The following is a 13,965-nucleotide window of genomic DNA, read 5'->3' on the forward strand; positions in this document are numbered from 1 at the left end:
GAACAGAGAGCTTCATTTGTGCTTAATTGATCGTTCTACATAAAAAAAGGGTTTTCAGCAGGTCCGCTTTTTGCATGAAGTGAAGAAGCATAAATAGATACTCAGTGTTACAGAATTATAAATGTGCAGTGAGGGTCAGTGAGAGATATGTTCAGCTATCACTACACTTGGCAGCTAATTACAATACAGGTACCTCACACAACCTTAAGACAGGCGTTTGGATTCCATCAGCCGGTCCCTGCATGCACCTGCCTGGCCTCTAAATCGATTGTTCAGGTTTTTATCCTTACACATTTGCTTTGATTGAAACTTTCACAGCCACATCAGTCACAAGACAGAAGATGCAGTGCACATTCATTCCTTCCAGGCACCCACTAATTTTCAAATCTCGACCCCATTGATGCCATTGCCAAGATGACCGTACCAGAATTCTCCCATTTTGCGTTTGATGTTGTCGTCGCCCATCTTGCTGCTAAGACCCAGACACATCGAGGCCGGGCCCCTAACATGTGGCAACTGTAGAAGGCACCCAGGAGAACCTCCTGCTTTGACATTTCATTATATTTTTCATTATATTTCTCATCCCTTCAGTTGATGGCAGTTGGTGCCGTGACTGCTCAGGCGTGGAGACGCTTTGCACAGAGCACACCTCATCTCGTCTCACACACACGCACTGGCACACACCCGTATGCACACACACACGTTGAGCACATGCCTGCCTGCGTTGGTTAACCCCCAGATTACTGCTTCCTGTTTACAAGCTGAAAGGTCACGGGGCAGGCAGGGTGTAGAGGGGGCGGGGGTTGGGTCCCGACAGCTATGACACCCTATTTTGATCTGCTGTTATCTAGTTAGCAGGATGCAACTCCGCCAGCGCCGAGGCCAAATGTGAGTTGTTGGAAGGATAAACATTTTTCGGTGTTATAAACAGCTGGGCTGGAATGCTCTGCTTTCTAAGCCAAATGTAAGAACTCTGTTTTCCCTGTTTGTGCCCACCTATAATACAGCCGGGATTACCTTGTAGATAAGATGCTAAGCTAGGTGTGCGTGTGCGTTGCTATCTTCTCAAAGCTGTCATGCTCTCCACACCACTGGACCCTCTCAGGGCTGTGAGCCCAGCATGCAAGCTGGTGCCCCCATAATGCAACAGGGCAGGGAAATTGTTGTATATCACAGGGATTTTCCCATCTTCTACATATGGAATAGCTCTTCTTTGTTCTTTTTTTTTTATCCAACCTGCTTAACATCCAGGATATAATGGATATAACAGGATATAATAAGGGAGGGTGGGTGGGTAGAGGTGTGTAAGATGTTAGAGGTAAGTGTTAATTTTTATGATGTGAAGATTGATTGACAATTTGGAACTTTTTCATACAAATTCCAAGCACTACTGTAAATTGACTGATACTTGCACCAATTGATGTAAGACTTAATTTACAGTGATTTATGCTGCGTAATACTGGCATATTATAAAACAGTTGAAGAACAAGTGCAACAGTTGTTTATCCATTTGACCAAATTATGCACAAACAAATGGATGGACTCTCAAACAGATACATGCAGGATGCCTGTAGTGAAACAGCAACATGTAACCCCCATAACCAAGCCTCCTATACTAAACAATATGCATTATTCATATGAATGTGCGTTTCATGTCAGGTGATATTTTACCTTACCAATAGAAAAAAAGCAAATGTAATTTAAGCAACAATAACAAGACAGCTTCATTTGCCAACCTGAGTAAATGCATGGGAGCTGGATCTGTGCCATTCCCAATACTACAAATACAATCAATGCTCTTACAAGGAAAAAGTTACATTTTTGTATTTATATATTTATATTATATTCATGCTCTCTCTCATCGTCTCTCTCTTATTCTCTCTCTGTATTTTAGGAACCAACACCTGCCCCTGTGTCAAGTCCCCCTGCAGAGAAGGTGGGTAAGAGTTTGACAGCAGTAGAATGGACTCACTGACCTGTCATTCCAAACATAGCATGACTATATTTTATTCAAAAGCACTTTTGATCACATCACCCTTGCATAGACTGTGATTACAGCATGTGTAAGTCTGTAAGACTGCAGTCTGATTCTTAATCTGCAACACCTTTCACTGTGCTTCCACATTTTTCACTATGCAAAGGAAACCTTATCTATGAATTTATTAGCTGCGGCCCTTCCTGATAATCATTGTCATTACCTTTGCTAACTTGTTTCGTTTCCTTCAACCTCTCTCTTTGCAGAAGGTGCAGTCTCGTCAGGAGGAGTTGAAGGAGAGAGCCAGACTTCTCCTGGAGCAGGCCCGCAGAGATGCTGCCATGAAGGCTGGCAACAAGAATGCCCCGAACTCAGCCCTCACCGCACCAACCAGAGCCACAAGCATCACTGATGTAAGTCACTGTTGCAAGTCACTGTGTGGCTGTGTAATTGTTGACAATGCTTGTTCTAAAGGATGATATTGTCTCAACTGGTAAAACAGGTTTGTATTTTTACTGGATTTCTGTTGTGAAAAGTTCTAGGAAACCAACATATTTCCACACTGCAAGGTTTTTCTCATTTGAATCAAACTTGAGGGTAGTAGCCATGTGTTGTTATTGGCTCTTGCTGGAAGAGTTAGTGTGAGTTACACTCCATACCTCATCCTCTACACTAGCTCACTTATGATTAGAAGCCAAAACAGTAAAGTGCCTTGTACAGGCACATCTAATTATAGATATTAATGGAGCGCAGAGATTGACTCGATGTTCCAAACCAATCAAGGGATTCAAATCACCTACCTTCAGGGCTCAAGCCCGCTTTTCTGCCTTGTGTGTGGTATATATATAAGTATATTCTGTCTTAAGTTTGAGCTGTCCTTGCCCCTTCTCTCTGTGCAGTGGAGTGGAGTATAGCACCATTTCTGTGCAGGTACTGTACAGACCACACAGCCTCTTTACCACTCTCCACCTTTCATGTCAGTTCCACAATTCCTCGGTCGCTCTTCACTACACTGTGGGGCATGCTGGAAAAGCCTGTCCAAAATGTCTGCTTCTGGACTCAATTCTCCCTCCCAGCCTTCTTCTTCTGGCAAACCACTTTGGTTAACATTTTTTCTAAGGAGGCCCCTACAACAGCAAGACTTTTCTGTATTAACTTATGCTCAGGTATGCTTCAGAACAGCCGAACGTCACAACCTGAATGTGCCAGTGAATAACCCAAACTGTGGAAGGACTCCCTCACTCCCTCTTGTCTCCATAAGCATATGTTCCCCCCTCTCTCTCTCTCTCTTTCAGTCTCTCACTGCTCATCTTGACTCTGCACAATTTTTTGCGAGGCCCTGACCAAATTTGCTGCCCTACTCATTTTCCCATAACACCCAGTAAATGTCGTACACATATGCCTGTCAGCAAGAGTACATTCATGGTAAAGGAGGGGAGAGTCTCTGTACTGAAGCAGACTAGACTAGAAAAGACAGCAGTGAAATTGACAGCTCTGAAGCAAGCACGCTCCACTGAACACAATATACCGGGTGGGGGGACATTGATGGGCCAGGAGTTACCCTGGGAAAGCACTGTGGTCAAATCCTCAGTGACGTCTCCAAATGTTTCAGGAGAAGGAAAGGGGGTAAAAAAATAACTGTCTTGGGAGAGTTGTGATGACAAGGGATTTGAGGGGAAAATGAAATGAATACCTTTTGGTAATGAAATATCTAAAAGGCGGCAGCCGCGCACCCCGGCGTTTGCTGTCTGAATCCTAAAAGAGAAATATGCCCTTGAATTAGATGGTTTTTAAAGTGTGCGTGCCTGTGTGTGTGCATGCACCCAATGTGTACGTGTGTGTGTGTGTGTGTGTGTGTCCTCGCCTGTGCCTAGGCCTCAGGAATAACCATTTCGGCATAATCTAAGAAAAATAAATGAGGACCTTCCAAGGACTGGTGGCGTTAAAAGTCTTCAGAAGGAGAAAGCAAATTAAAAGAGTTTTTCAAAGCTGTCGCTGCGCCGATATATTCCTCAGCGACGAAAAAAGTCCTCCACCGTCCCTTCTTGTTGTGCGGCAACATGGCTGACTTCACTTAGATTAGCTCCTTAAAGTCGCTCAACCCACCCCTCCCCTCACTTTCTCTCTCTCTCTCTCTCTCTCTCTCTCTCTCTCACTCTTTCTGTCTCTCTCTCTCTCTCTCCTTGTTTTTCCTCATGATTTGTTTAATCATTTCCAAGGACAATTCGCTAATAAGCCCCCCCCCCATGCATTAGAGAAGGAGGGAAAGGGGAGGGGAGAGGTGGAGATATTGAATTGTTTTCACTTTTTTAATAGAAAACATTGATCAAAGGAATCCGACCGGCCTCGAGGCCAACGTGCTGATAATTGTTAGCGATTCAGATTAGATTACTTGATGTCTTGTTTTGATTAGCGTGTGTGTGTGTGTGTGTGTGTGTGTGTGTGTGTGCGCACACGCGTGCGAGTGTGTGTGTGTGGGTGTGTGTTTGTGCAGGTCCGTGTGTGTGTCCATGTTATCAGCTGGAAAGGCCCAAGCCCTTTCCATCTACCTCTCTCTCTCTATCCGCCTAAGTAGGCGCTTTGCGGTTTAGCATGCATAAGGAATTATTTAATTTAATTAAAGCAGGCTTCATTCTTCCAGGGAAATGGCACTAATGTGGGGGCAAGAGAATGAGCAGGGGAGGGGGGCATTAGCTGTTTTGGGGGCTTTAGCTTTCAAGGCAAATCAGTTTGTTTGAAATACAGATGGCTTTTTTCCGTCACAGTTACTTTCACAAACTTGACACCTTTCATGTAAAAATATATGTCTTATCAGCCTAAATCAAGAGCAGGGGCTGCAAAGGTCATCCCCTGCCCCGTAAGTAACATACTGTGGGGTTGGCCAAAAAGCTTAGCCTCATTTCTGGTACTGGGTATAGTCAGTTACCGGTGAGAAATCTTCATCCACAAGCGACAGATCCAAACTTGACAATGGTGTCACAATGGGGGCACTAAAATTACAGGTCAAAAAAGGTATACCACTTTTACACTGACCAAAAAAATCCAACAACCACCTGGGACTTGATCTCAGTGTAAAGAAGTTCACAGTAAGTCTGCCCTATGTTCAAAACCCTACCACAGTTTCAGGTGGTTACCGGCTTCAGCTCCGATCGGCAGAAGTATAAATGGGTCAGCCACTACTTTGCGACCCACAATCACCATCTTTTGGTCTGGACAGTGACTTCTGTTCCTAGTTTCATAATGAGAAATTACAAGAGCAGAATGCTGGAGAAAATATGTTTCAGGCTCGGAGATTGTGACATGGTCCAGGACAGGTGCTAATATAAACAGTGTTACCTGCTTTCTTTTTAGCGGGTAAAAGCTTAGCACGTTTTTGTAGAAATTGCCTAGTGTTGCTTTGTTTGTCACTTTTCATCTTTGGAACTTTATTTTTCACATGATATGGTGACAAGAATATTGGCACCACTGCAACCTTGGCAACCCTTACTGTAAGTTTGTTGTAAAACCTTGGGGACCTAGGAACTGAAGCAAAATTCCTAAAGTGTAAAATATATAAACTGACTACTGATCTGGACCCATGTTTATTCGTTGGCAATGATGCCAGTGGTAAAAGCTTGAATGAGTGTGAATGAATAAATATAATTTCCCACAAATACACAGCCAACATGACAGCTGTCAATCCTGTAGTTATTTACTAAAGAACATTTTGGATAGTTGTTTGGACTCTCTCTCTCTCTCTTTCGTGTTATCTACTGTGTGTGTGTGTGTGTGTGTGTATGTGTGTGTGTGTGTGTGTCTAGGCCTATTCTCTTGACCTGTGCTCTCCCTCCTGCCATTCCTAATTGTAGCCCACAGTGACTGGCTCTTTCATCTAAGGTCACAGGTTCAGTTTTCTCCCTTTCTCTGTCCCTCACTCTCTTCTCTCTCCCTGCCCTCTCCATTACTCTTGCCCTTTCCCTTTCCCTCTTTTTCTTCTTGTCTATCTCTGTTCTTTTCTCATTTTAGCGTTTTCCTCTCTTTTTCTGTCTTTCTGTCCGTATCTCCCCTTTTTATGCTGTATCTCTGCCCCTTTTTGTGCATTCTCTCTCCCTCTATTGTCTTTCTGTCTTTTCTGTCTCTCTGTCCTTTTCCCTCCAGTCTTGGATGGACAGAGTCCTACTTATTCCTCCTCCTAGGTGGCTTTCACAACCCATCAGTTATCACAGTGCAGATGTCTTTTAATGTCACCACCCCTCCACCACCACCCCCACTGGAGACAAATTGGTAATTAATGAGCCCTCATAAAAAAGACATGTTTCCATTACACACACACACACACACACACACATGATTGCAAAGAAATTGTTAAGTTTTGTTGTCTCAAAACAAACTAGGCTGGACTTCATTCTCTCATTTCCTCTCCATTTGCCCTACTTTCTTCTATTTTTTTCCTCTTTTAGTCTTTCAGACTGTTTTTTTTTTTTTTTTTTTGTTAGTGGAAAAGTGAGTTTGTATGTGTGTGTGTGTGTGTGTGTGTGTGTGTGTGTGTGTGTGTCTATTCGCTCCAGGTCTCCTCATCCATTAGCAGATGAGAGCAGTAATTTCACACCGGCCTGGCCAGGCTAATTATCAGGATGCACACTAGGTTTGGGAGTTTTTGTGTGTATATGTGCATATATCTGTATGTGTGTTTGTATGTGCATCTGTGAGTCTGTGTGTGTGCTGTGTCCAGAAATGTAAAGCAAGAACGTGTATGTGTGTGTACTGTATGCGCAAGTACACAGCACCTGTTCAGTTTTGCATTCTGTTTCCCATTTGTCCTTGTGTGTGTGTGTGTGTCTATGTGCGTGTGTGTGTGCACGAGAGAGAAAAACAGTGTGTGTGTGCACTTGCGGTATGCGTTTTAGAGCGCACGCAAATGCCTCAGTGTGTTCCAGGTAAGAGAGTTCCCCTGCTCACTGACTCGTTGTGATTCCTATAATTGGGCCCCGTTTGATTTTGCCGACCGCCCATGCCCCTCCTCCTCCTCCTCCTCCTCCTCCTCCTCCTCCTCCTCCCCTCCCTCTCCTCCTCTCTGGGGTGGAGGCGACTCCTGCGTCTCTGCCGTTGTGACCCGTGGGTGCTGTCAACTGCTCCAGCTACTCTCCTCTACTCTTGACTCCACTGCGCTCATGTCCTGATTTTATTTTCTCCTCTGTGCTCCATCATTTCTTCTTATGCGCGAAACAAGGCCTGCAGGCCAAACCGTGGCCTTTGGAAACATCCCAAAGAAAGCAAAATGCACTGTAAAAGATTTCTTCTGATGGGTCCTATCTAAGTGATTGTGAAAAAACATCTTCCTGGTCTTGTTAAAGTCTTATTATAAGAGGCTAAGCCATTCAGGTGAAACACATGGTCGTTTCTTTTGTGTAGTCATGTGCAACTCCCAAGCCTTTTTTTGTTTGTGGTTTTGTTATTTTTTGGAACACTACCCAAATACTTTATTTTATTTTACTTGCATTTACTGGCAGCTCCACCTCCAGTTTTGTTTAAGAGACTATTTTTCTGATTTCTAAACAATTGATGTCCAATATGAATGTTTTAGCTCACTATTTAGGTTAAATTTTGGACCTTGGCCCTTAATGCCAAGCAGCATGCACTTTGGAAGAGTGATGTGCCTGATGTGGTTTTCGGCAGATTGGAGCACTTTCTACAGTTTGAAGAACAGTTGAACAGTTTTTAGAGGAGACAACATGACACCTACCACTTTTTTTGGGGCACGCCTGACAATTAACGACAGCTACAATGAAATTGGATACACTTGTAGAACAGTTGGAGGCAGTTTTTCTCTCATCAGGAAGTGTCAGTGTGGAGCAAATTGGTTGCATCATGGAAGTTGTTTCAGGCAAGTGTTGTGAGTTGGACTTAAGTATGGTTTGCTAACAGTGGCAAGTGATCATTATGGAAACAAAGTGCACATCATACAACCCAAAAGCTGAAATTATCAGCTCAAAATGCAGTTGAGGCAGTGCTTTGTCTTTAAAAAAAAAGCAGAATGCTGTGAGCGCACCCTCACACTTCAGGCATCTAGCTGACACTCGATTTACAGTAAGCGCAGCATCTAATCTAATCCTGCCTAATCCTGTAATCGTTTGATAATCTTATAACTCCAGAGTACAAATATTCTAATTCCTGTGGAATGCAGGCCCCTGTATTTATAAGAAAAAGTAAACTGTTTCAAGTCACATTTTTCTCCTCTTGAGCTCCACCAGTGAAAACCCTTTACAACTGAGGCTGTCTTTTCAACAAATATAGGAAAGAATGCCTATTTTGAAAATGCAAATATCGCCTTGTGCGTGTTCCCTTTTTTTCACACTTTGTCCTTCGCTCTCCTCCTCCTCCTCCTCCTGTCCTCTCTCCTTTTCAACGTTCTCCCAGCAGTAATAGTTTTTCTCCAGGTCTCCTTTTAATGTGGCTGCAGTCCCTTTCTTCACCCAACTCTCCCTTTTTTCTCTCTTCTTCTTCCCTCCACTCCCCCTCCTCCTCTCCCTTGCTCTCTCTCCTCTTTTTGAAGAATCTGCCCCTAATGAATCTAAATAGTTTGGTGGGGAGTTTCTTTGGAGTGTGTGCGTGTGTGTGTGTGCGCGCGCGTGCGGGCGTGCAGTGTGTGTGCGTGCGTGTGTGCTCACTTATGTCGGCGTGTGTGAGGATGTGTCGTGGCTGAATTGGCTGAAGTGGAGATCAAAGGCAGTCTCTAAATTGAGTGTGTGTGTGTGTGTGTGTGTGTGTGTGAGTGTGAGTGTGAACAAGGAAGAGAGAAAAAGAGAGAGAGCTCTCAATTGCATCACAAGAGCTGATCAAGCCATCAGAGAGGAAAGCTGTAACACACACACCACTACTCACAGTGTACAGTCTCTATCACTCCATAATTCTCTAAGCTTGTGTACACATGTACCTCTCCCCTGTCTCTCTCTCTCTCTCTCTCTCTCTCTCTCTCTCTCTCTCTCTCTCTCCCTTGTTCTCACACACATACACACACACACACACACACAAACACACATTGTATGCTCAACCTTTATCTCTTGGAACTGGTGTACATATATGCTCCTCCCTTTCCTCCATTCTCTCCCTCTCAAGTCATCACATTCCTCTTGTTCACGTTTGACCAGCTAATTTCCAATCTTCAAAAAAAAAAAATCTTAAAGTATTAAAGCCAGCTTGCATTCATAAAACATGGCTGACAAACACATTGATTAAGTACGTATTCTGTCAGTCAGCCATGTAGACTAAATTTAAAAGTTGCATGCTTATAGCAGGTTTTTTTTTTTTGTATAAGGGGTACTCTGCAGTTTTACATAGTGCACCTTAAGCATGTCTGTGTCACTGTGAGTAGCACATTTGACACATGTATTTCTGTTTGTGCATGGTCATGCATGTCTGTGTGTTGGCGTACATATAATATTTATATATAATATTTGGCCATGTATCTGCACTTAATGTATTTATGAAATGTATTACTATAGGTTTACATGAGTGGAAGGTTTAATTACAGGCTCCTTTTTGCTGATATCTCTGTTTATCTGAGTTTAACACTTTTGACATACATAATTGGCTACATGTTCATGTGTACGTTTTATATCTATCTATCTATCTATCTATCTATCTATCTATGATATATTTGGCTATATATGCGGCCCTAAGAGGTAGATAAGCTATTTGCCTGTGTCCAAATGTGAAGTTTTTGTGAGTGTGGCCTCCTGCAAGCCTGTTAGCTCAGTTATGTCACAGTTTGACTGGTCCCTGTCCCAAACATGACCACACTACATAACCTCTGCATGGCTCAAATGCATCAAAGCAGTGGGAATGGGCCTGCAGTTGGTGCTGAGGCTTGCAGCTGAACCAAATTGGCACTCTAGGACTCTAGGAAATAAAGAAAACCTCGCAGTGTCACCTGGGGCTCCCGGTGGTAGTTCACACTCACTGGAATTCCAGAAATAGCCTTGAATTCCACGCATGGAATTCTCCTCGGTTTATAAATCCTTTGGGGGCGTCGTATCGGGGAGTTGGTCAATCAAAAAGAATATGCCAGAATTAATTTTGCAACTCCTTTTAAATATTCATGTTTGCCTGTCACTGACGCACTTCAACTTAAATGTGGAAAGTCATGAAAAGTCCTGGAACTTGACATCACAGTGGGAGCCCTACTTAATTCGTCCTACATGTTGCAGCACCTAAGCCACTGACAAATTCCTGTGATTGTGATTGTAAAGGGTGTTGTGCAGTGACAGGTTACCTGTGTTTTGCTGGCGCCCCCCGTCCTAGAGTTCAGCTTATGTTCTCTCTCTCTTTCAGTCTCTCTCTCTCTCACCAGTAATTATCCTGTCTGTTTAAAGGGCAAACTCTTCCCATCTCACCAGCCTGTCAGAGTGACAGGCTCCGGAGCCACTGAGAGGCTGTGTGTATGTGTGTGTATGAGATCATGTGTGATTTTGTGTGTGTGACCGTGTGTGATCATGTGTGTGTGCCGAGCAGTGCCTCCATGCTTCACTCTACCTGTTCTGCCTGTCCTACTGTCTCTGCCAGGGGCTTCTCTGCTCTGTCTGTAAGTGCCCTTTGTTGAGCGAACACACACACACACACACACACACACACACACACACACAACTAAAGACAAACTGTTAAAGCAGCCGTGAAACCACAGTTAAACTGAACCTGCAAAAATTATTGCAAAATACACATTTAGATATTTATCTACTTAGCATATATAAACTACACACACAGTTCTTACATTTTGATGTAATCCAGCTTCTAAATATTTATTTTGGCCGCAAAAATATACAAACACAAAAATTTGTATTAGATTATTCTAGTGTTGTGAACAGTTTCAGAAAACACACACCTGTAAACACACTTAAAATGTCAACTTAATTTGACGCATACACATACTCTTATAAACAATTACACTTCTAGCATGTAAATGAAATTAGCGTAATTTCATACAAACAAGAACACCCACGCCTCTGCTTGGAAAACACATATTGCTCCCAACCCCTCCCCCAACTACACTCACTCTCTCACACACACACACACACACACACACACACACACACACACACACACACACACCAGTCTTGCTTACATGCATCAGATGTGCAATATTGCTCCTACAGAAATTCACGCATACACACCTATATTCATAAATAAAAATATATATACACTGACACACATTCACACTCTTAACACACACACACATATATACACACAAATGCACACACACCATTCCTGTGCACACTCTCAGAATCATATTTACACACACAACACATTACACACACACACACACACACACAGACCCCTATCATGGGCACGCACCCGTCGAATCATAATTAGGCCGTGTCCTGGTCCTTTGATAGCCATGTACAGTGGCTCTTCTTTAATTCTTTATCAAATGCATTGATCGCTGTGGGCCTCGCATGCCCATTGATCCGCGCACTCCGTCTGGAGCTGGCCGATAAGCTCCCTCTCCCTCTCTCTCTCTCTCTCCCTCTCCCTCTCTCTCTCTCTCTCTCTCTCTCTCTCTCTCTCTCTCCTCTCCTCTCTCCTGTACACTCTTTCTCTGTGTTTCTCTCTCGTCTCTAGCATCTTGCATTACTCTCTACCAGGGCTTGACGGATATGAGTCATTGAAAGCGACTACTGATACTACAGATTTTTATAGGTTTTACTTGTAGCATTTTAAACATCCATACATCCCTGGCAAATTTATGACTTCATATACTTGCTTTAAACAAGTGAGACCATGGTGAAGATGATTAGGAGCCTCTGTCGTATGCAAGTAATATTGTTAATGGTAGTGTTTCTCAAAGTTAAGACCACATTTACCATAAATCTCCTGTCACAGAGAGGATATCGCTACTTTCCCCTGGCTTTTACTGGTTTGTTTTCTCTTTGGCTCTGGATAAATGAGTTGGTAGGGTTTTTTCTGTCATTTTGTCGCATCTTCTGCCACATCTTCTGCCACAGCCTGTGAACGCATGGACTGGAAGAACAGCTCCCTCTTCTTGTTTTGTGCCATAAAATTATCCAGAGATTTCTGGTAAAATCATCCTCAATGCAGTTCAGTTTATTTGCTGTAATTATAAAATCACACTATAGTAAAATTAATGCTGTACATGCTACATTTGGCACCTTTTATGAAATCTGCTTTTTAGCTCTTGTCACCCTGTCCAGCTGTTCCTTTTCTTCTGTCTGAAGAGTTTTCTGTATATGCATTCAACTTAATAAAAAATTTAAGTTGCTCACTAGCTTTTAAAACATGAGGTACAGTTACATACATACAGTTTCTTGTCATTCATTTCCTGATGTATCTGTGTTGTTCAGTTTGAAGTGTAGAGTAGAGAAGAAAGAAGCGGCATTTTTTTACATTTATAGTGTGCATCAATGCGCATCCACACCAAAATATTGGCTCTTCCCCTTCCTGCTTGTGGGAGAAAAGCAGCCTCCTCCAGCACCTTCTGCTGTGTTATAGCTGCCATGAGGAGACTGTTTTCCTGTCACATCCCTCTTGCTGCCCTGGGACAGCAGGAGCGCTCCACCGTTACCAGTATGTTGTTTGTTAAACTGTGCACATGAGAACGTCTGGGTTGATACTTTATTCTCCCCAAATAGTGATCAGGACATGCATCTGTCAGTACAACTTGCAGTTTGCAATGTTTTCCAGCTTGTTTTTCACTGGCTGCTTTGTGCTGTATTTCTTTAATAGAGCACATTAACCGAAGTGTTGCGAAGTCACCACTTGGACCAGTTAAGATAACGTCCCTGCTAGCTCCTTGTAAAAGTTCCTCAAACTCTGATTTTAGTGTCACCTCCTTAGCAGGAACTAAATCATGTTCCAGGAACATAACCTGAACCGTGTTGTTGGCAATTAAAATGCTCTCAGAACCTGTGAAATAGCCTACATGGTGCGGCGTGCAGTGGTAAGTTCTTGCAGTCGAAAATGGTTCTGGTGGGTTCAGTGTCTTCCTCAAGGACAATTCCACAGGACACTTGGCCGACAGATTCAAATCAAACCTATGACATTTACTTTTCAGGATGCTCTGTGAGAACTAGACATGGCCACCTTGCTACCAATCTCCTCGAAACATTTCTGTTCTATTTCAGACAAGGCATGGAATTGTTATTAAGCTGTGCATGTATGCATACATTTTCCAGCAGTATATAAGAATGGATGGACCCACATCTACAATATAGAGTAACATAGGCAACCAGATCGCAAATAGAAAGAAAACTGAAGCATCAGTAAGTCCAACCACCAGCTTGCTGCTTTGACTCTAACTTGTGGTTTTCACTTCAATAACTGAATAAACCAATCATCACTGTCATTGTGGTTATTACATCAAGTAGCGCATGACAAGATTAACCTTCCTATACTCTCAACCAAGTAATGTGCTTGGTCATAGATGTCGTCCAACCATTTCTATTTGCCCTTTTGACTGTAGGAACTGTGAAACCTATTTGAGAGAATCAAGAGTTGTTTTCTTGGTTACTTCACAGATCCAGGTTAAGTTCCCAGAACCTAATTTCACTGCTGCTCAGGAGGTACTAGTAAAATCTGAGTACTAGGAACCTTTAGAACGAGTTAGCAGTGTCGTTGATCTTGGCCAAGCTGTGGTTAAGCACTGAGTTGATGATACTTCTGCAAATAAATGCTACCATTAGAAGACTACAACACAACATAGCCAGCACCAACAACAAGCAAACAAACCAGTATTTGGGAAGAAGAAAGTGGTCACTATGGCTTTACTCCACAGAATGAACAGTTATGGAAATTCTGAATTGTTACACACTTCATACCCATAACAGGTGGTTCTTAATATAGTGGAAACAAAAACAAAAAACAATCTGAGATCTTCATCTGTTCTGAAAAATCCCCCATGATGGAAGTTACAGATTAGTTGGTGATCTGTGACATGTTCTTCTCTCTTTTTCATACTTGTGTGTCAGCTTGGACAAAGCTCTGCAGACAAGACACTTGAT

General features: G+C 42.9%; 1 protein-coding gene across 3 annotated transcripts in view; it reads left to right on the forward strand.

Annotated features, from left to right (window-relative positions):
- ehbp1 (EH domain binding protein 1) overlaps positions 1–13,965 on the forward strand; it is a 174,881-nt gene that overhangs the window by 99,230 nt on the left and 61,686 nt on the right. For all 3 annotated transcript variants that reach the window (XM_030070143.1, XM_030070144.1, XM_030070145.1), the window contains 2 exons: positions 1,895–1,936; positions 2,242–2,388. In XM_030070143.1, the coding sequence (XP_029926003.1) occupies positions 1,895–1,936; positions 2,242–2,388 (189 nt within the window). The remainder of the gene's footprint in view (positions 1–1,894; positions 1,937–2,241; positions 2,389–13,965) is intronic.

The sequence above is a fragment of the Myripristis murdjan genome, chromosome 15, assembly GCF_902150065.1.
Source record: "Myripristis murdjan chromosome 15, fMyrMur1.1, whole genome shotgun sequence".
NCBI classification, from domain to species: Eukaryota; Metazoa; Chordata; class Actinopteri; order Holocentriformes; family Holocentridae; genus Myripristis; species Myripristis murdjan.